Source organism: Oryzias melastigma, unplaced genomic scaffold, assembly GCF_002922805.2.
Source record: "Oryzias melastigma strain HK-1 unplaced genomic scaffold, ASM292280v2 sc00251, whole genome shotgun sequence".
Taxonomy (NCBI): Eukaryota; Metazoa; Chordata; class Actinopteri; order Beloniformes; family Adrianichthyidae; genus Oryzias; species Oryzias melastigma.
In genome coordinates, this window is record NW_023416891.1 from 271,038 (window position 1) to 293,600 (window position 22,563).

The window sequence follows — 22,563 nt, forward strand, 5'->3', positions numbered from 1 at the left end:
TTTACACCAATTTACCAAATTGTAGGAAAAGTGAATCATTACAGGATACCAGTGTGTTTACAGTAAATATGTCCAACACTTTTGGGTTGAATTAATAATTTATTCTTCTATTACATTAAATCAGGCTTAGTTTAAGCAGATGTAAAGTTTTTTCTTCATTCTTTATTTTTTAATAGCAAATAAAATGTTTTTCTTTTTTATTATACAAATTGCATATTAATTCAAAACTAAATTGTGACCCAAAAATCAATGTTTGAACTGAATGGTGGAGAAAGTGAATTGTTGCATCCCTAGTAACACACACACACGTGTCATCTAAACACTCAATTGGGTCCATTTAAATCTTATTCCTCCAAAACAATTCAAATTATATATTTATAATTTATACAGATATATCATTATTTCCAGAGAAATATGGTCACATCAATGCACAATATAAATAAAGAGAGATTTGAAGTCCAGAACTGGTTTTGTTTAGTTTCAAACTAAGAATAGGTGGAATTTTGGAAAATATAACATTAACTGCAGAGGAGCATTGCTGCAACAAAAAATATATTCTACCAAACGCAGATTTTCTTCATTTATGTGCTTTTAGCCAATTAAAAGTATACCGGCGTATGATTATGTTACTCGCCATCGCAGATGATGATGTCTGTGAGCAGCAGGTCAGCTTCACACGTTGAAGAACTAGAATGTGGATTTGTGTTAGGATAAGATCCAAACCTTCTGACTTTTCCGTGACATGTTTGACCCCAGGAGAGTGTGCCGCCAAAGCAGACGCTGCCTTTCAACACAGGTGGTTCAGAATCACATGAATTGTCGATGTATGATTTCTGAGGAAGCTGTTTCTAGATGGTAACAGGCTCTGGAATCTGAGAACTAAGAGTTATCTTACCTCAGGTTTCCAAGGTAGAAATTCCCTCATCATGCAGATTTCCGATCAGATTCCTGAACTTGTCTCTTCTCATGGAGGACTTTGTTCAGCATTTCCCCTGATCGGTGGTCTGGACGGAAACTCTACCTTGGGTATCCACAGCCATGTGCTTGCTCATGGCGCCCCCTCGTGGGTGCATGCTGCGAGTGCATCCTGTGTTTGTGTCCGATGTCTTCCCCCTGTGTGCCTGATGCCAGCCTGCAGGCCATGTCATGTATCTCACACAGAACCGAACGCCATTAATGTTTCAGCGTATGGAGCCGCCCTCTGAGGGAGGGGGCACGGATGGTCAGGGGGGGCAGATCCAGAACAGCCTCCCCAGCACCCAGCCAGACGTCAACAGCATGTGAGTACACGACAAGAAGAGAGAGTGCTGCTGTCAGAAAGTGGGAAAAATTTAATTTATTTTTGGTGTTTTTTTATTTTTTGTTTTTAGAATAGTGAACTAAGATTTATTTTGTAGAAAGTTGTTGCAAAAAAGTTGTTTAAAAAACAGATAAATAAATAAAATTAAAAAAGAGGTCAATTTTTATTGCCGTGTCTATTATGAAAATAGTAAGAAGTTAGATTATATTTTAACTAAATTGAACACAATGAGACTAAAACTAAGAAAAGGCATAAATGTCAGATTGAAACAATGAAAATCTTTGTGCAGTAATTCTCATTTTTCAATCTGAGATATTTATATATTTTAAATGGCAGCTGCAGATCCTTAACAAAAACTCCCAAAACATAAAAAACTGAGCTAATCTGTTGTTTGTCTGTTTCCCCAATGAAGTCAAATCTCTAGTCTGCTACAGAAGAAAATGAATCATTTATTTAGAAGCATATTGCTGTTTGCTAAAAATAATTTAAAACTTGGCGTCTATTGTAAATATATAAGCTCTTAGTGGATTTTTTTGATTTTATTTTACTGTTTCTTTCATTGGATAAACATTTGCTAAACTAGACATTAAATGCGTTTCCTTTTGTACACATAGACTTAAATCTAAAAAAAATATTTATTAGGTCTTAAAAAGTCTTAAATTTAATTTCCTTAGACTCTGATCATAGATTAGATTAGATTTATTACAGTCATTGTCACATGTACAACAAAATTCAAAATGCTCACTGGTCAGTGTCTCATTCATTCTGTCTCTAAAGGAATATTATTTTAATTTAAATGAGTTTTTTTTTTTAATCTGTGTGTTTTTATGTGTGAATGTCAGACCTACTGAGGGCGGCATGACTGAGAATCAGTCCTGGGTGACAGAAAAAGCCCAGGAGATGTTCCAAAAGACTGGAAACTGGAGCCCGGACCGACCTTATCCCGATGACCTTCACGAAAACCGCCACAACCCACAGGTAGGAGGAGTCCGGGCATGGTTGTTTTCCTTAGTTTGATGCCCGTGCAAAGAGTCGCAGCATCTTAAATTGACAAAAACACTGCAATTCTTGCTGTTGCAACACAAATGAGGTGTTATGAACTCACACAGGGACTGAGGAGCAATAAGAGGTAAGGCAAAGAACTGAAGAGGTTAATGTTTATTTCCTTCACAAACACATTTAATCCAGACATCGTTCAGGTTCTGTCAGAATCTGTTTCAAAGTCGTAGCTTTTAAAGAGCAGGATGTGGTTCCTGCTTCTCTCTTCTTGGGAAACCTGTCTGTCTTTCTCTTCCTCCCACTCAAAGGTCTGCATTTCCAGTGTTTCCTTGGTCTTATCATCCTTATATTCCCCTGATCCTCACCCCCCAGTCGATAGATGGATCTGGTTTCTGTTTTTGGAAGTGCACCCGTGTCTCCTCACTGTTTCCTGTCGTCTGTTAGGATGCCCGACTCCCCAGTGCCTCATCTCTCTGCTGATTGCCGTGGCAAACATTGATTCCCTGGAGATGATGTTTGAGATCAATCAGATATTCTTGTCAGCCTTTATGTAGAACATTAGCATCAAAAAAACTTTTTTCTGATGATAAAATCTTCTATTTGATCTCACCATATTAAAAAAATTCTCCACCAATAGCACGATGAAAAGTTGCAACAGCTTATTTATGCAACTGTCCGGTTGCATAAATAATGACACATTGCTCTTGTTTGCCTCCTTGCATAAGGATAAAAACAGCTTTGTACCCTCCCCCACCAGAGGCCACTCCCCCAGCAGACAGTGGTCACGCTGCTCTCGTTCTGTTTTACAGACGGTAGAGATGAGGGAGATGGGGCGGGACGGGTACTCCGACACTGAGCCCTATCACCCAGTGGATGGGCATGGGCGGACCCTCTCCATGCCCCGCCTCTCGGCAGACAACCAAGTGAGCACCTTCATCCCACTACCATCACTGTCACTCATCGTCATCTTCCCTCAGTGCTTCCTGCAGCTTCAACAGCAGTTGAAGTGTCAAAAAAATCTTTCCTAGAAAGATTTTTTTGCTTAGGAGATTTCCGTTTTAGAAATTAAATATTAGAATATTAGAAATCAGACAGATTAGTCTTAAGTACACAAAAGTTGTATTTAAATAAACCAGATCTTTATTTTAAAACAGTAAACATTTGTACATCGTTAGATTCTTTTTTATAAAACATAAAAAAGCATTTTTCCCAATTTTTCAACAATTTTCTTTTGCTTACTTACAACGGAGTATTAGGGCCAGTTTACAAACATACAAAATGTTAATCTCGTAAATTTATATGAAAAAAGTCGTAACTATGAAACATGTTTATTTATGAATTAAGAAGTCATAGGCTAAATGTATGAGTTTATTCTTGTAAAATTAGCAAAATTAAAAGTCGTAAACTTACATGAAATAGAGTCGTAAATGTACAAGATTAAACATCTTAAATTTACGAGATTAAAGGTTGTAAATTTACAAGATTAAATCTACATTTACAAGATTAAACGTAAATTTACAAGATTAAACGTTAATTTACGAGAATAAAAATTGTAAATTTACAAGATTAAATCTACATTTGCAAGATTAAACGTCGTAAATTTACAAGATTAAACGTAAATTTACGAGAATAAAAATTGTAAATTTACAAGATTAAATCTACATTTGCAAGATTAAACGTCGTAAATTTACAAAATTAAACGTAAATTTACGAGATTAAATGTAAATTTACGAGATTATACATAGTAAATTTACAAGATTAAACATTGTACTTTTACAGGTTAAACGTTGTAAATTTACGACATTAAACATCTTAGATTTACGAGATTAAACGTTGTGCATTTAAAGGATTAAACGTCATAAATCTACAAGATTAAACGTAAATCTATGAGATTAAACGTCGTTTATTAGCAAAATTAAAAGTCGTAAACTTACATGAAATAAAGTCATAAATGTACAAGATTAAACATCTTAAATTTACGAGATTAAAGGTTGTAAATTTACAAGATTAAATCTACATTTTCAAGATTAAACGTAAATTTACAAGATCAAACGTTAATTTACGAGAATAAAAATTGTAAATTTACAAGATTAAATCTACATTTGCAAGATTAAACGTCGTAAATTTACAAGATTAACGCATAAATTTACGAGATTAAATGTAAATTTACGAGATTATACATAGTAAATTTACAAGATTAAACATTGTACTTTTACAGGTTAAACGTTGTAAATTTACGACATTAAACATCTTAGATTTACGAGATTAAACGTTGTGCATTTAAAGGAATAAACGTCATAAATCTACAAGATTAAACGTAAATCTATGAGATTAAACGTCGTTTATTAACAAAATTAAAAGTCGTAAATTTACTTGATTAAATTCTTACATTTACGACATCAAAAGTTGTAAATTTCCTAAAAAAACCTTCAAATATTACTTTTTTTAAGGCCCTAATACTCTATTGTACTTATTATTATTAGACACTCTAAAATGTTTTATTTTTTATCAAATATGTTTACATGAATTTCTTTAATATTTATATTATATAAACCAAAAATTAACCTAAAAAAATAACCTATCTTTCTAAATCTACGTTCACACCAAACACGTGTTCAAGGGACCAGTTCCAATGAAATGACCATGTAAATGTGCGTTTTTGGGCTTCTACATTTAAAACTCTGGTGATCACGCTCGTTTTGCACATTTTGAAGACCGTTTTGGGCTCTACGTACAACAAAACACAAACCACTGCAGGCGCGTTGCAAGTTAAATCAGTGGAACTTTGACCAATCAGGGACTCTGATTTGGTAGTAACGTATAGATGGTGTTTTTATTATTCATGGAAGCGCCAATCATTTGAAAATTGATCACAGAGGAGAATTTAATTATTATTGTCTGTCCCCTGGCAGAAATATATGACACCAAGTCTGTCATAATCAGAATAGAGCTGTGAAAGAAAAGATTTGCACCGCTTCAACCTTTTGCCAGTAAACTGTTGAAAAAGAAGAAGCTCCTCCCTCCTTTTCCAGTGTGAACTTGTTCTTGAGCACGCGTCACATGCCGGGTGTGTCCATAGCTTTGGAGATGATCTTGGTGTAAATCCAAACTTTAAAAGCTTCTAGTTTAGTTAAATAGGGGTTAGTTCTCTCTGAATTCCATCTCCATTGGCAATTCTTCATGTCTGTTTCACCCTCCCAACCATCACCGCTTTGCTTCCATCATCATTCATCCGCAGCTTTCACTCCAACACCTATCTTATAGTGAAATCTGCACATTCACACCACACGACGTAAACTGCTTCTAAAACACTGGCAACAGTGACCTAGATATGTATATCTAGGAGGCCTGACAGTCACCAGCCTGAACCCCTGTTGGAGTGGTACTGTCAGAGAGCAGCAGATTTCTTCCTTTTCTTATCCCATTTCCCCCAAAAACCTTGGTGTGTCTGTCCTCTGAGCACTGTAGCGAGGCCTAGTGGAAATGTTGAAAGAACTCTGAATATAACGAAAACACGCCACAGCTACAATAAATGTTGGTTCTAAGTTATGAAAAAGAAACAAATAATTCTTTTGGATTTGGAGAAAAGTTTTCTTTGCTTCTTAGATTAAGTTTCTGAGCGTGTACAATCATTTATTTTACCTTAAAGTTTAGTTTGTTTTTTTCAATCTTAACCACAATCACCATGTTTATATTTTGAAGTTAGTAAAAAAGCAAAAAGACTCACATTTGTCCTGGAATATGGACGTTTAAACTGCTTGAGGTCCCACTCGATCATCTCTGGATTTATTTTCAGTGTCTTTTAATTATGATTTTGTTGTTTTTAGACAAAATTAAAAAAAAAATGTTTTCTAGGACATAGTTTCTGCAGAGCGGCAGGAGTTCATTAGAAATTCTCTCTGATCATTGGCACGGAGCAAGTTGTTGAGAGCTCTCTGTTTACAGTCTCTCCCACTATCTTACAGCCCCTCACACCCCCAACCAAACATTATTGGTCCAACAAAAATAGCGAGCAATCACAAGTAGATTTAGCAGTCAACCAGTTATTTAATTGATCAGTTATGTATCAGAAAATAAATGAATTATGTTAAGAATAATTTGCACACAATGAGTTTTTCTGTAGATTTGTTGGATCTCACACTTCCTTCTGTAAGGACTAAACAGTCTTGGGCCGATAAAGCAGAACAGATCCAAATTATGATGCTACTCCTGCCGTGCTTCATATGTGTTATTAGGTTCTTATAGAAAAATGATTTTTTTTCTTTTAAATTTTTTTATCATCCTACTCTAGGCTTATCATCTTTAAATGTGTTTCTTAAACCACCTGCCCTGACCACGTTTTTGTAGCAAGTGAGGAAAGTGCTCGCCTTCCTCACTGAGGTTATTTATCTTCTGCTTCACTACGCGTCTTATTTGTTAGATTTATACAAATCTACATAAATGATGAATTCCAAGGGTCTTGAAGTTTACTTACTTTTTCTTGTAATATATATAAATATATATTGTTTTTTCCTCAAATTTACGGAGCCCCTAAAGGGACAGCAAAGTAATAAAAAATTGAAGTAAAAAAAAAAAAAATTCTGGATACTATCTGGTGAGCACTAGATGCTATCTGGGTAGTATTTGGTGCTCAACAGATAGTAACCAAAAAAACATATTTTTTTAGAAAAAAAATTAAAATATTTCTATTCGCCATCTGGTGCACATAAGATAGTATCCAGATAGTATCTAAATAGTATCTGGTGCACACCAGATAGTAGAGAAAAACATTTTTTTAGAGAAAAAAAGGAAAAATATTTTTTTTTAATTCAAATTTTTATTTTACTTTGATGTCCCTTTAGGGGCTCCGTACAAATGAAACATTCAAATTAGATTTTTTCTCTTTAATTTCTTATTTTTAGCAAACAACTTTTACTCTTCTTCATTTTCTTTTGTCCACTTACTTTTGGGGATTTCACACACCAGGCATTCTAATTTAATTCACTGAAAACTCCAGTAACAATAATGTTTTAACTTACTTAAAATAATTTTAAACTCTGAAGGATCAAATATATTTACCACTCATAGCTTTATATTACCACAAATGTTCTTGATCTGTTGTATTTCTCACTTTTTAAATGTTTTATGCTAAAAAGTCCAAGAGTTTTGTCCTCTTTCCTAAAAATAAAGGTCAGGACTTCTATTGTTCACATATATCAGTTCATTTTTCATCCAGTCGGTGCTTGTTGATCCCACCTTCTGTAAGGCTTGAAGCGTCTGGCAGCAGTCACACAAGCATGTCCATCATGCACAGAAACATGCTCATACTCCAGCATCTCACCACATCGAGCCATATTGCTCTCACTTTGGTATACCGGTTGGTGGTTCCAACATAAGTTGTATTTTTATTTTTAATGATTAAAATCAAGTGAAAGTGTGTTTATATTCATATTCATGTTGACTTAAACCAAAGATCAGTTCCAGTCCAAAGAAGACTGTGTTCTCAGTGTATTACAAAGACATATGGGAGAATATTAAACCCAAAAAGTGGCCATGACTCAGCATGTGTACAATTTGAGTAAAAACATGTGTTTTTACTCAAACTGTGTTTAAGAGAACAGATTTAACTGGAATGGCGACCACAGTTTGCCAGTGTGAAACTGAGTCTTAGTTAAGGTAGCGTGTGGGTGTGTGCGTGCGTGTGTGTGCATGTGTGTTAACTTTGTTACTTACTGTCCTCTAACAATGCTCTGCCCTACAGAGAGCTTATGCTGGTTCGGTAAGTGTGCATGTGTGAGTGTGTGCGTGTGTTTGTGTGGATGGATCATTGCCTTCTGTCGTCCTCTACTCACCTCCACAACACACTTCTCTGTTGTATAGTTCTTCTATCATTTTCTTTAAGTCTAATACTACGTTCACACCCGTTGCGTGGTCAAGAACACGTTAATGCAGGTTCTTGAACATGCATGCTGCATAGCCTATGGCAGGGATAGACAACTCCAGGCCTCAAAGGCAGCAGTGTCTGCATGATTTCCAGATATCCAAGCTCCATTCATGCCTGGTTACCTGGTTCAGCCAATTAGAACAAGCCAGAGCAGGGTGTGTTGGAAAACATGCAGGAATGCGGCCCTCGAGGCCTGGACTGGCCTATCCCTGGCCCATGGTGTTCACACTAGACAAGCAAGGAGAGGCGTCGTCTTTTGCTGCTGTTTACTAGTGCATGTCTGCCACCTACTGTTGGAAACGTCAAAGTGGTGTATATTTCGTAAATCTTGCTCCAGGCTTTTTTTTTTTTCAAATTTCTATTCTGATAAATGAAAGAGATCCTGGAGTCATTCGTATGTCTCTACCAAATCCCAATCCCCGATGTGAAAGTTCAGATTGGTTTAACATTCATCGTTCGTCATAGAGCCCGAAAACGGTCATAGAAACTTGCGTGGATAAGTTTGAACGCAAGTGTTTTTTACGCCCAAAACACACATTTATGCACGTTTACGTCAACTTTTTTTTTTAAAGAAGTCACTTGAACGTGCGTTGCTGAAGACGTTGTGAATGTAGCTTAATCGGAGCTGTTATCCTCTGTCTTTAAAACTTTCGTCCTTTGTTTTCAGTGCTTTTTCCTTTCTCTCCTTCTGTTTTCCCACTTCTTTCTTTCCCTTTTGTGTATGCACAATATGTATGTATGTGGGTGTGTGTGTGCGTGCTTTACTGCTCCGCTCTATGTATTATCTCTGTGTTTGCCTGCTCTGCAGCGGAGGAGACACAGGCCTCGTGGAAATAACCTCAGTGTATGTACCTCTCTCTCCGTCTTTGTCTAAATTCCTTCCCTGTTTTTTCTTTCAGTCTTATTCTCTCTTCTTCTCTGTTTCTTGATTTGTAAAAGAGTACCATTTGGGTGTGTTTAAACACTAGATAAACTATCCAAATTCACACAAGTCAATAACATCTATATGAATGAGGCAGAAACTGTCCATCTTTCGAACAAAAGCGGTGCAAATCTCATTAATCTAGCTCCAGTCTTCTTTTTTCAGAGCTCTATTCCAATATACACGAAAGACTTGGTGTCATAGAATTCTGGCCGGGTACAAACCACAATTATTAATTTCTCCTTCATGATCAATTTCCAAATGGTTGGTACTTCCGTAAATGTAAAAAGGACACAGTACATCCCAATCAAATCTGAGTCCTTGATTGGTTTAACTTGCAAACTGTATTCAAAGGAGCCGTGTGTTGTACCTAGATCCTAGAAATGGTCTTAGAAACTTGCATTACAACCCATGAACAGAAAGGTTTTAAACACAAAAGCCAGATGCGCACATTTGCATTGATTTTTTTATTGTAAGTAGTTTCAAGAAACTACTGTTGCGGTGCTTGTTGTGAAGGTCTCTTTAGATATAGAGGGAGTGGCACAGACCAGAACAGCTGATGTGGCTTGGCCATCTTTTTCTGATGCTTCCTGGGGAAGTTTTCCAGGTATGTCCATCTGGACCGACACCCTGAGGAAGACCCAGGCTAATTCTTAAGAGAAGAATGCACTTACACTTGACCCACACGACAAAGAATGACGACTCTTTGAAGGCCACAACCGGTCTGTCAAAGAATTCCAACACATGGATCTGCAACCGGGCTGCACGGTGGCGCAGTGGTTAGCGCTCTCGCCTCACAGTGAGAAGTCCCGAATCCCGGCTGGGACCTTTCTGTGTGGAGTTTGCATGTTCTCCCCGTGCATGCGTGGGTTTTCACCGGGGACTCCGGCTTCCTCCCACTGTCCAAAAACATGCTTCATAGGTTAATTGGTGACTCTAAATTGCCCCTAGGTGTGGGTGTGTTAGTGAATGGGTGTGTGATTGAGGCCCTGTGACAGACTGGCGACCTGTCCGGGGTGTACCCCGCCTTCGCCCTTCAGCAGCCGGGTTAGGCTCCGGCACCCCGCGACCCCGAAAGGGACACAGCGGTCAAGAAAATGGATGGATGGATGGATCTGCAACCTGCAGCTCTGCTGCCAATTGTGGCTCTTTGGGTAAAATAAAATGTTTAAAATAAATTTTAAAAGTAACTGTAAAGAAAAAAGTATCACAAACAGTTGAAGGACGGTATGAATCATTCAATGAGGATCCTAGGAGGAGCTGGATTATAAAGCAGGTTTTCTATTTTTGAAAAAATTCAAGGATTTAAAGTGTGCCATCCATCCATCCATCTTCCTGACCGCTTCTCCCCTCTCGGGGTCGCGGGGGTGCCGGAGCCTATCCCGGCTACTGAAGGGCGAAGGCGGGGTACACCCTGGACAGGTCGCCCGTCTGTCGCAGGGCTTTAAAGTGTGCCTCATGGTTTAATATATGGTAGAGGTCACCTCATTGGCTCTGATTTCGTTTTTGTTGGTTATATTTATTTATTTGTTTGTGTCTGAAATGCATTAGAAACAGTAAAATAAAGTTTTTTTTTAAAATTATTGATGACTTTACACATCCTACAGCATTTCCTGCATTGTGTAGGATGTCTTTTATTTTGAAAGGAACTCGTGCAAAGCTCTGTCAAAAGTTATAAACGATTTCATATTTTTGGAAAAATAAATGTACTCTTCATGTTTATATTTTATTTATGCCAAAAACACACTATAGTTTCTTTAAATGTATCACGTCAGTAGCAAGAACATAAATATAAATCAGAATCTCATTTTTCTGAAGAGTGAGTGAAGACTTCATGGCTTCTATTGGGTTTTGGTTGGTGAGAAATCGACCCGAATGACTCTTTAAGTGTTGAATGTTGCAGACCCCCAGTCTAGACGTAGTAAGCTTTATTTTTGGGGCAACATTCAATGTCTCAGTTTCCTGGGTGTTTAGGAGTAAATGATAATTACACAGCCGTGTATTAATGCGCGTCAAACAATTCAAATTCAATGTTGATCATGTAAACGGTCGAAGAGTTACGGTATGTCAAAAAGGGCGTCTCGTTTAGGTATTGCCGGCAACATCACCAGTGGTAAAGGGTTAAGCTACATAAAAATTGTACATTCAGCTCGGACTAAAAATTGGCTTTAAAAAATCTTAATTTCGTCTTTAAAGCAGATAAGTTCTGCAGAGTTTGGGTAAAGTGAAGCTTACCCATGTGGTACTCTCTGCTCTTTTTAAAACAAGTGTTGCCACTCTTCTGATCTCCTTTGGTTTTTATTTTATTCCCTCTGCCTCTCCTGTCAAAGCCTCTTTGCTCCCCTCTCTGTCTCCCTCCTGTGTTTGCTCGTGTCGACGTCGGTCTCCTCTCCATTGTTTGCTCTCTGTGAAAATACCCCCCAAAGTGCGACTCTCGTGCAGCGTGTGTGAACTCTGTCTTTGAAACTGATGCATCTTCAGAGCGGGTCAGCAGAGTGTGATGGAAGCATGACTAACCTGCTATGTGACTGCTGGCCTTTTCTGGCCACGTGGCCAGCTGGGAAGCACGCCAGCATGTTTTCAGTCATGCATGATGAGAATGTGGGAAACCAAAGCTATTGCTTCAGACTCTTACTGTAAAAGCCATAAAATGTCTGTTCATTAAAAACTTCATTATGACCTGTAGACTTGTGGTTGGGAGATTTAGGCAAAGCCAGACCAGTAGTTTATTTGGACCCATAAAACCACATCTTCAAAAAACAAAATAAAAGAGTTCATTATTTACATGAATCAAAAGTACGTATTTTCCTCAATTATATACATACTGTATTTTTATTAATGCGATTATTTACAATGTTTTTTTTTTTTTACGTTACAGTATTTGTATTAAAAAAAAATCCCACAAAGATTTTAATGAAAACTACATGAAAACAGTGAAAGACCATCCAGTGCCCTGGATTTTAACTGAATTTGGACAGATGTTCACTATTTTTTTAAACACCAAAAATAAATTCACCCATTTGTCAAAGTAAAAACCTTTCAACATTTTGCAAAGACTATTTAAACGATGGAGTATTACAGTCGACATCAAAGAAAAATAAATGACAAAATATGTATGAAAAAATATATAAAAATATGCAAATAAAGTTATTACTTTATGAAAATACACTCTTACAATTGTTTTTTAAAAAAAAATGCTATTATTTGAATTAAATTGTGAATTTGTGAACTTCAGCAAGATTCTTGTGCAGTGTGATCTCACCTCTCTGAAACGCCTGAAAGAGAAATTAAACAGGTAATGTTCAAGTGTCTTTTTTGGAACATTTTAAAAGCCAAATCTATCATTTTATTTTCAGAAAAGAAAAAATGTTCCTTGTAAAATGTGTGAATGTTTGATACATTTTACGACTTTGTTTTCGTAAATTAGTGGATTTTTTTCCACCTGTGTACAACTTAAATCTTGTAAAATATTTACTTTTTCTTAGCATTTTTACAACTTTATTCCCATAAAATTTGGACTTTTTTCTCATAATTTAATTACTTTACTCTCATAAAATTTGACTTTTTTTCATACTTTCACATCTTCATTGGAATTGTTTCTCCTAATTTTACAACTTTATTCCTATTAAAAAAAAAAATGTCTTAGAATTTTACAACTTTGTGCTTTTTTCTCGTAGTTTCACAACTTTTTCTCAGAAATTAGATTGTTGTTTTTATTATGGTGGCCCTTTTACTCAGTTGTAAATTTGTGAATTCACTGTGTTCTGTTCATGAAAAATTAGATGAGTTATAAATAATAAATGTAAATACATTTTTCCAATGACAGTAGTTTGTATTCACCAATTTGGTGAACTTTGTGCAGAATCCTCTGAGAAGTTTTCAGGGTAAGGCATTTTTGAATTGTAGAAAAAATGACAAGTAGAAAGTAATGAATGAATTAGGACCCAGCCTTAGTTTATCTTCAGAAATGTAAATCTTTTTTTTTTTCGTACCTTTTCAATGAAGTGTTCTGGTGGTAAGTTTTCTGATTGGCCCATGCTGCTCTGGTCTTAGATTAACTATAGTGAAAATGGCTGCAGCTATAAGTGTTTTTCTTTTAAATTTGCTAAATCTACCCAAGGCAGATATTGTGCAAAAACATTCAAATAAAAGCTTAGAAAGAAAAAAAAAAAAAACAATTCATTTCTAACAGCTATCTTTGGTATTAATTTTAAAAGTACAAATCTTTAAATCTTAAGATAATCCTTCATGCAAAAGACAAATCAGTTCTAGAGTCAAACTCCATTAAGCAGAATCCACATTTTACCTCAAACAAGTGGCTTAATAATGCAAAAATGTTACTTGTGAAGGAGGTTACTTCACTCAACTCTGTTTGTAATAACATTTATTTCTTATCATGGTCCCTGTCAGCTTGAATATTGCATTAAAGTAGCATGTTTAAAAATCTGAAGAAGTATCACACCTGATCACAAGTATTAGTGTGACTCTGCATGTGTATGAGCGTACATGTGTCTCACTGTTGGCTGCTCTGAGGACGTGCATGGCTTACGCTGGTTTCCTCAGAGAGGTTCATCTTTAGGGTGAAGTGCAAACAGGTATTTGATTTGTGGAGGTTCATAATGTCATCACGGTTCCGTCCTGGTCAGAAGAGCCTGAATACGAACCCAGCCAGACAGTATCACATTTCTAGACTTTTGTTTCTGAGTTCAAGTCGGCTTTTTTCATGTCTGTTACTAAGAATTTTAGGAGTTTTCGTCCTTTGTTCATAATATTTCCCCCAAACAAACATTTGTTTGTAGAATACATTCAGACTGCTTCTATGAGGAGGACATGGGGGAAAACTGCTGGGTTCTAGCAGAGCTTTTGATCAGGCTTCAAGGTCGAGGCCTCTTCCCTTAAACATGGGGTGTCCAGATTGGATTGACATCATACTTGTGAAACCTTCAAGTATATAGTATACTTGAAGCATGGAAATGCTCCACTGATTATCTTTGGTTTGGTTTTTTTATCAAGATTTCTTGGTTTGGGTCCAGACTTTTTCACATTATGATTCTATGTATGGAGTGATAAAACCATAACAGAACCTCAAAATCTCCTTAAACCGTTCTTTTATATACTACATTCATGAAACATTCTAAAGACAAAATCTTTTTTTGTGGGGAAACAAGTGTGGAAGCTTTTTGTGAAATATTTTGTCATAAAAAGCAAGTATCATCTGAGTAACGTCCAGCTTTTGTATTAAGATTTCTGTAAAGTTTTGATCAGAATGAAGACAGATGGGGTTTGGACAATTTTCCTGAACACAAAGGTGCTAATGCTGTCTTGAAACCATTGATTGTATATATTCACTGGACATACTAGGAAGTACCTACTGCTTACTAGAAGGTCCAAAATCCCATGGACTTCTATTGAGAAAAAGCTTTTACTCAGTCATTTCATTTGTCAAAATAACTATTCTTGCTCTGATACATTCTTCTTCTGAGACATTTTTTCTTTTCTGACCAATCAGATGCCTCAGAAAAAGCATGTGGTCCCCACTGGCCCCACCTCCAAGATTTGATTGACAGATTCTACCACGCCTGTTTTCAGTGGGAGAGGTGTGGACTACCAACGAGCTCACTCATGATTGGCGACAGTAGTTACCATAGACACGTTGACTCATACTGACTTGGACCAATCACTGTCCACTGGTTTCAAAATGGCGCCATACCTATCAGGAAACAATGGTGGTTAGCCGCTTTCTATGGATGACGTCAACACCTCGAATTGTCCAGTGATAATATATATGTCTAAGCTTGAAACTTGTCCGAATGTATCATCTTTATGTAAAAATAAATCATAATTATAAGGCCATTGTTGATACTAATATAAGTTTGTCTGACAAAAATTTTTGAGGTTCCAAAAAATGTGGTCAACTTAAGCAGCTAGCTCCGGTGTCATCCAATATATAAAACTAGCTCTGATCTAAATGTTACTTTGACTGTTTAAAAGCATTCGTAATCATTTAATTGAAAAATAATTATTATTATAAAATAAATGTTTATCTTAAAGTAGTCTTCCAAAAATGCTCAAAGAAAATAGTTTTTAAGTTCAAGGCAAAAAAAAAGCAAAATAACACTGAAACTGGTCTCAAAGGATCTGAAGTTTCCAGTTTGTGATTCCTGGTATGATGTCAATTGAATATGGTGTCCATCAGCAAAAGTCCATTAGTCTTCCTCACTGCGTGCAGCATGTGAGCTCTCTGGCCTATCCTCCGTACTGATCAGTTCCTGTTCATATCTCTGTCTGTCTTTTATTGTGGTGTTTTGGCGCATGGTGTCACCCGCTACGACATATTTCTCTGTGCCTGATCTTGAAGGGATTTTCTGCAATAGAAAGATTAGATGCCAAAACAAATGAGTGGAGGTCATCATTCATGAGGATACACTAAGACTATCACATAGTTTAATCTAAAAATGTTTGGTTTGTTGACTAAACAGTTACTTGATAGGGGTACGTAGATGCTGGAAAGTTGTTCAACCGTGTTTGCTTTGGTATTAAACCAGGGTTGGTTTCCTCACAACCCATCTGAAGTAAATCTCACTTCTGTTCTCCTCACTGTCTTCCTCCCCCCCACTATTGTTCTCCCTTTCTCTACATCTTTTGCTTTCCTTATCTTTCTGTCTTTTCTTCTACATTCTACCTTTTGCTCCCAAAGACCATCACCGACACCAGTCCGATGCGGCGCTCCACGTCCAGCCTGGTTCACGGTCGTTCAGGACGTGGCGTGAGACTGGACGACTACTCACTTGAGAGGGTGGTTTCTGAGGAGGGGAGGCACGGCGGAGGTCGCAGGCATAGGGACAGGAGTCATCGCACCTCACAGCGTTCCCTGACCAGATACACCGATGCAGACACGGGTGAGTCCGTCAAGAAAGACTTTGCAAGAGTTTTTCTCCAAATCTATCCAACAGACCCAAAGAGGGTATTTTCCATTTTTTATGAGCTGCAACACAAAAAATATTGCTTTCTCAACTAGAGCAGAGACTAAGGATACTTTGGCATATACAGGAGTTCCTGGTCAATTTAAGAACTCAGGAGTTTTGACTGGAGAATTGTCAGAATCAGTTGGAGTTGTATACCAAAACATCCTCAAATTGTCCCTCTAGCACCAATCCTGACCACAGTTACAAGAAGCTTTTACTTTGCTACTCTTTTGTTATTATCAAAGCATGAACTTAAATGGTAGCACCATACAATTTAAATACAGTCCAATCTCCCCAAAGGACATTGTTGCAGAAGTTTGTGAATATTCAAATGTGGGATTTAGGTACTTCCTGACAAGAATGGGCATTCAGTCCACCTCAGCCTCTCATGAAGATGTTTCCAACCTTCCTTGATAGTGTGTCTCCAAATCTAAATTGAGGCTCTTTGTCTGCAGGCTTGGGAACAGACTTGAGCACCACCACACAGTCAGGAGAACTACCCCCCAAAGAGCGAGAGCGGGACCGCGGCCGCACCAAGGATCGCCGTCACCACCACCACCATCACCACCATCACAGTTCTATGGACAAGGAGCGCTACGGTCCAGAACGCCATGACTACGCCCACAGACACCCTCATGACCGCCACTGGTCAAGGTCACCCAGTGAAGGGCCTGATGGAAGAGGTCACAGACAGGTGGGCTTTAACGATGACAGGAATACTTTGCAGGACTGGATGTATAGAAAACCCACTCTGTTTTCGTGTTTTATTTGCACTTTTGGTAGTGTTGAGCAAGACGCCCAACATTAGCACAAACACAAAATAAATGCAATTGACAGTTCTAACAAATCGACCACCAAGGTGGCATTTTGAAAAGCACTCGTTACAATTCCTAACCATATCTTTTTACCATCAGCCTATATGAGCAACAAAGTTATTTTCATACTCTTACTTATGGATATCAATCTCTCTTTTTTTGTTATGCTTTTTTTTTTATTTGTCGCTGTTTCTATCTTTCTATTTTTATTCAACCTGACGTGTTGCTTCTTGGTGTCAATTTGTTGCTTCATCACTGCGTTTTTGAATAATTTTCAATGGTGTTCTCTATCTATCTATCTATCTATCTATCTATCTATCTATCTATCTATCTATCTATCTATCTATCTATCTATCTATCTATCTATCTATCTGCTGTATGTTGTTGTGGTGCATTTTGATTTTCCTTGTTTACATTTTGCTGTAGGGCAGTAGTTCAGTGAGCGGTAGTCCAGTCCCCTCTACCTCGGGGACCAGCACACCACGGAGGGGCCGACGCCAACTGCCGCAGACCCCCGCCGTCCCACGTCCGCATGTTACCTACTCCCCTGCTGTTCGCAAGCCCAGCTATGGCCCCCCCGGGCAAGGTCGACTGCGGTCTCCCTCCCCCCGCCACTTCTCCCCACCGGACCACGACAGGGGCTACCACCACCGGCCCTCATCTCGCCACGGCTCTCCACACCACGTCGGGTCCTCATCCCGGCACGGCTCGCCCCGCTCACCCCGGCGTCAGTCCCCGCGCTCGCCTCTCCATGGGTCGCCGAGGTCCCCTCACAGGAGCCGCTGGAGTGGGCCCCCGCCGGGCGACAGCCTCGAGGGTGATGGACCGTTCTATGAGAGAGATTATGAGTACGAGCGGCACCACGAGCCTCCAGCTTACGAGCAGAGTCTCTCCCATGGCAACCCTCACCCGCATGGGGGGAATCCCCATCCACACCCACGCTCACCGAGGACTGCCCGTCACGGGCCCCTTCCACCCCCTCACCCGCATCCGCGTAGAGTACCCAATGGATACCGTTCATCCTCACCTTCCCCTCAGCGACGGGGACCACCGGGGGCACCACACCATCGGCCTCCCCATGGCAGAGGGCCCCGCAAGGGTCTGCATGAACCCTATAGTGAGACGGACGAGGACGACTGGTGCTAGCAATTACAGAAATACCAACAGTAGACGAGAACAGCCACTTCCAATGCTCTGGACTTGACTATCAAGACTTTTCTCAAAGCAGTGGTCATGGGGTTTTAGAAGGGGTTGGATACTCCAAAGCCCTCTACCTTCACCCCTCAGACTTAAAATAAGTTCAAGGGTGGGAAGTAGGGGTGTGAAGGTGCTGCAAACAGCCTTTTACTCATTTTGTGTAAGAGTAAAACCAGCAGCACTCGGTTCAAACAGGAGAAAGCCAAGAGAACTTGGGTATGGCCAGGGCGTAGTTTACCTCCGTCTCTCTCTGACTCAGATAGACACTTCCAAGAAATAGCCATCACCTTCAAGGTGGGCTGTGAGAGGAAGGCAGAAGCATAAGAACAGAGAGCAATGGAGGAAGTTTGGAGGAACGGGTCGGTATCAGTGAAGTTTTCAGGCCTAATTGCATTTTTCCCAAACTGTAACCAGGACGCTTAGATGTTTGCTGTCTATCGTTGGCCAGACTTCCACTGTAGGATAAAAATAAGAGGGAAAGTGGGGTTCACCGATCTGACTCTGCTCCAAGACTGACAATGCTTAGAGTGAAATCAAATAAAAAGCCAGGATCCCATAATCCTTACATGCCAAGCTATGCCTCCAGAAAATCAAACTTGAACAGAGAAGAAAATAGTAAGACTCTATTGGTGAAAGTAAGAAAGGGAGAACACCTACTTTATCTTTAATCTTTTTTCCTTTCCGAAAGACAGAATCAGGAAGCTCCGCCTACACTGCAAAAACCAGCCAATCACAGGGCTGGCCGATATTTGATGAGTTTTATCATCTCTGTTTACTGTTACGGACTGATGGAACTGCTGTGACATCACTTCCTATCCACGAGGAAGTGGCAGTGGGTGAGGCACAATGTGGGCTCACTTCCTGTTCAGGTGCGCTTGAAGGACGGGCTCAGGTAACAGAGGAAGGTGACCTGACAGGAAATGACATCACACGGTTGATTGCGCTTAAGGAAAGGAATGGAGTGATCGAGGGGGAAAAAGAAGTTTCTTCAGTATTTCTTCTGTCAAATACTTCTTCTTGTTCTTGTTGTTCGAACATTGGAGCTTGGTTCTTCTGTTGCATTCGCTCAGCATCCTTTGATCTTTTTCGCAATCCAACATTTGATGGAAACCTGCATGACTGATAAAATACCTATTAGAGAGGAAATTTAAGTGGCGTGGGTGGGACCCGGGGCTTTCTAGAAAACTTTAGACTTAGGTCTTTAAAAGAAGTTCCCTTCTTTCAAACTCTTTCTCTACTACATGTCAAAAGTTTTGGATTTTTCTTTTTTTTTCAGTACGAACTGGGCAGTTTTGTTTGTTTCAGTTCTCTGCCGAATGCTTAGTTCAAACAATCTATTAGGAGGCAAAAAAAAAAAGCTGCACGCTCACATTAACGCATCCTATGGTGCTTGAGAATCAAGATGGAGAAAGAGTGGAGAGAAGCAAACCTCCACCAGACTTGATTTATTGTTGATAATGATGACAGTTTTATGAATTTCAATGTCAATGCAAAATGATGGTAACAATGATAATACTGGTGATGAGTGACTGAATTGGTAGAAATGTTACTGTAGACTTGTTGTCATGTTAGCTGGAGTTCAAATATGCTATGTTCATGTTGTTTGCATCCTTTCTGTTGATTTTACCTGTTCAATGACGTTTACTGAGTTTCTGATGCCTTCTTGCAACCATTTGGAGCAATGGGCTTGGGAACATTCACTCTAGAAGCATTGCGTGTTGTAACGCAATTCTTACAATACATTTTCTCTCTAGAAACGTGGAGGTGGAGGTCAGAGGAGTCTCAGTGTATGACCTGCAATGACCCTCGTGGTCAGTCCTCTTTTCAAGCCAACCCAAAGATCTCTAACTCATGTTCAACAGCGAGGGGTTAAACCATTTGGAAGAGAGAACTATGACCAAAAAAATAGAAGGGGGTTCGGTTTGTCCCTCAGTTGCCAGCAACGGATCTCCCTTGTTGGTACAGGGTTGGTGTCTCAGTGTTGTTTTTGCCACCTGGGGGCAGCATTTAGCCCACCCTGTCTTCCCCCTCTACAGTTCAGTCTCTTGGCCATATCCTAGAAAGCTGAAAGCTTAAATCTTATATCGTTGTAAGATATAAAAAGTTCCACTCCTAGATGTGGCCCCCACATGTATCTGTTAATCAGTCTTCTGTGTGCCTGTCTGAGCCAGCGCTGATCCCCCTCACCAAACCCCTTCTTCAGTCCCTCTTTTTCCCATGAAACCCAACTCTGGTATCCATAACCTCTCTGTCTGTTTGGCATCTACTCTTTTTGGCTTTTTAGACAGTGACACTGAAGACGACGGAAACACTTTACAGCAAACAGAGCTACAAATAATCCTTTTATTCTTGTCGAGGGGGGATTTTAAAACTCTTTAAAACAAAAGGATAAAATATAGATTATTTATTACAGATGACTAGATATAATACTGTAGATGTAGTTATAGATGTAATACAGCATATAATTAGAGTTTCATAGATTTATTTATTTTGCCTACTGATCACGCGTTAAAGTCAAGACCTCTCACCAATTTCTTTGCGGTTTCAAGAGCCAGCAAGCGAAACCCCAGTCCACATATTTTGACTCTATGCAGACTTCACAAGCACCTACAACGTATTATTTTGAAGGACAACACTGCTGTGGTACTGAAAGACACCAGAGGTGTATGAGAACCTGCAGGTTTAAGGTAATGTTAGGATTAACCAGACTTTTGCACAAGTCATGTGACATTACGCCCTGCAGGGGGGGATTTTAGTCTTTTTTTTGGATCCTTTTGCCCTTGACAAATTTCTCTGCTCTCCTGTGTTGCCTCCAGGCTATGAAGTCAAGCATAGCGAAAGGGAAATTGGGGGGGGACGGGACACTTTGGTGATGGTAGATCTGGCATAAGCAAAAGGGAGGGGGGCGTGCAAGGAAACCTGTCCGCCCTCACCTGGCATGCAGAGAGGTTGGCGGTTCTTCTCCAGAGCCCCCGTTAGAGCCACAGTGCCTTCTGTATCCGAGTCACATCCATCACCTCCCAGTCTCCTCAAACACAGTCTCTCTTGCCCATCGGCCCCCCCTTGCCTTCTGTAAGTAGTTGTGTTCATCCACACAACGCCTTAAAATCCAGTCCCGCGGGCTCTCGAGCTGGCGTACAACTGAGGAGAGTCCTGATTCAGAGAGAAGACTGGGGTCAGGAAACGAGTCAAGAGGCTAGTCATGATGCAGGAAATCAGTATTACATCAAGTCCCCCATTCAAACACATGTTGCAGTATTTGCCTAAAAAAAATCACGAGATCCTCACAGTTTTACTCAGAGCCGTTTGGTTTTGACTTTATGCGACTTAATGACCTTCATTTCCAAATTGTGCCAACGGGCTAGCAGTTTTTGGCTAGCTTTGGCGCTTTGGAACAAGGCCATTCGGTGCACCTAGAGAGGGTTTTAGTGAGAGGTTTACAGAGGTGTGAAACTGTTTGCTTACTTCTCAGGTCCCTCTACTGTTAGGTAGCTAGTTTAACAATGAATGGAAGCGACAGCTGCAAAAGAAGACCGTCTTGGACTGAGTTATTGTATGGTTTTACTTGACTTGGCATCAGACACATTAATTTTACCCTACCCTCTTTTTTTCCCTCCCCCCGACCCAAGAGCTCTGCACTTCCCATATTGCCACAAACGGCCTGCTGAATGCACCAACCCCCAACTGTGTTGACCGATAGAAAAAAAGAAAAAAAAACGTCTCGGCTCCACGACACCACTCTCTCGTCCATAATTGTAACAGCAAATCCAAAATGGCTGAACTCACAGCGCCGCCTTTGTGTGAAAGCATGTTTGTGCACTTTTTCGGAAACTAACCCCATCCTTTCAAACGAAAAAAAAAGGCTTCTGGGTTTCTTTGCTGTTTCTGTGTTTTTTGCTCAGTCATCATCTCTTCCTCCACCTGCTCCCGACGTCTGACGAACCATTTTTCTTTTGCTTTTCTTCTTCCCTGTGGCCTGAAGGAGAAACTCATCACTCATCAGCTCAGTCGGCTGTGAAATTGTGTCAGTGAGTTGGTTGTGAGGCAATGTGTCGACTAAACCATGAAAAGGGCTCTCTTTTGAAAAAAAAACTACAAAAAAAACTACACATTGGGTATTAATGTACAGTAGGGCTGCCAGAAGATGTGCTTATGTAGCTAAACCCACGCTGTGGTCTCCCCCTTTGTACAGCACTAAGTGTGTGCATGCGTGTGTGTGATGGGGGTGGGCGGGGTTAAAAGGAGACGGGAGTTTCATGAAGTGGGGATAATGGTGGGGTTAGAACGTGTACGGTTTGAGAGGGCAGCAGAGAAGTGTTTTTAATACACAATTTCACAATGGCACTGGATCACTTTTCAGGTTCCTTCATCTCACCTGCATTCTGCCACAACCTGAAGGGGCGGGGCTATGGCTGCCACAGCGACATTTTACTCTCGAGTGT

At 39.6% G+C, this 22,563-nt stretch overlaps 1 protein-coding gene across 20 annotated transcripts in view; it reads left to right on the forward strand.

Moving 5' to 3' along the window:
- cacna1ab (calcium channel, voltage-dependent, P/Q type, alpha 1A subunit, b) overlaps window positions 1-22,225 on the forward strand; it is a 162,560-nt gene extending 140,335 nt beyond the window's left edge. For 7 of the 20 annotated variants that reach the window (XM_036210815.1, XM_036210810.1, XM_036210816.1 and 4 more), the window contains 8 exons: window positions 1,162-1,280; window positions 2,143-2,278; window positions 3,109-3,222; window positions 8,040-8,057; window positions 9,031-9,066; window positions 15,842-16,043; window positions 16,565-16,803; window positions 17,351-22,225. In XM_036210815.1, coding sequence (XP_036066708.1) covers window positions 1,162-1,280; window positions 2,143-2,278; window positions 3,109-3,222; window positions 8,040-8,057; window positions 9,031-9,066; window positions 15,842-16,043; window positions 16,565-16,803; window positions 17,351-18,070 — 1,584 coding nt within the window. In that variant the 3' untranslated portion in view covers window positions 18,071-22,225. The remainder of the gene's footprint in view (window positions 1-1,161; window positions 1,281-2,142; window positions 2,279-3,108; window positions 3,223-8,039; window positions 8,058-9,030; window positions 9,067-15,841; window positions 16,044-16,564; window positions 16,804-17,350) is intronic. The other 13 variants (XM_036210814.1, XM_036210819.1, XM_036210823.1 and 10 more) reach the window with 8 other exon arrangements.
- The last annotated feature ends 338 nt before the right edge of the window (window positions 22,226-22,563 follow it).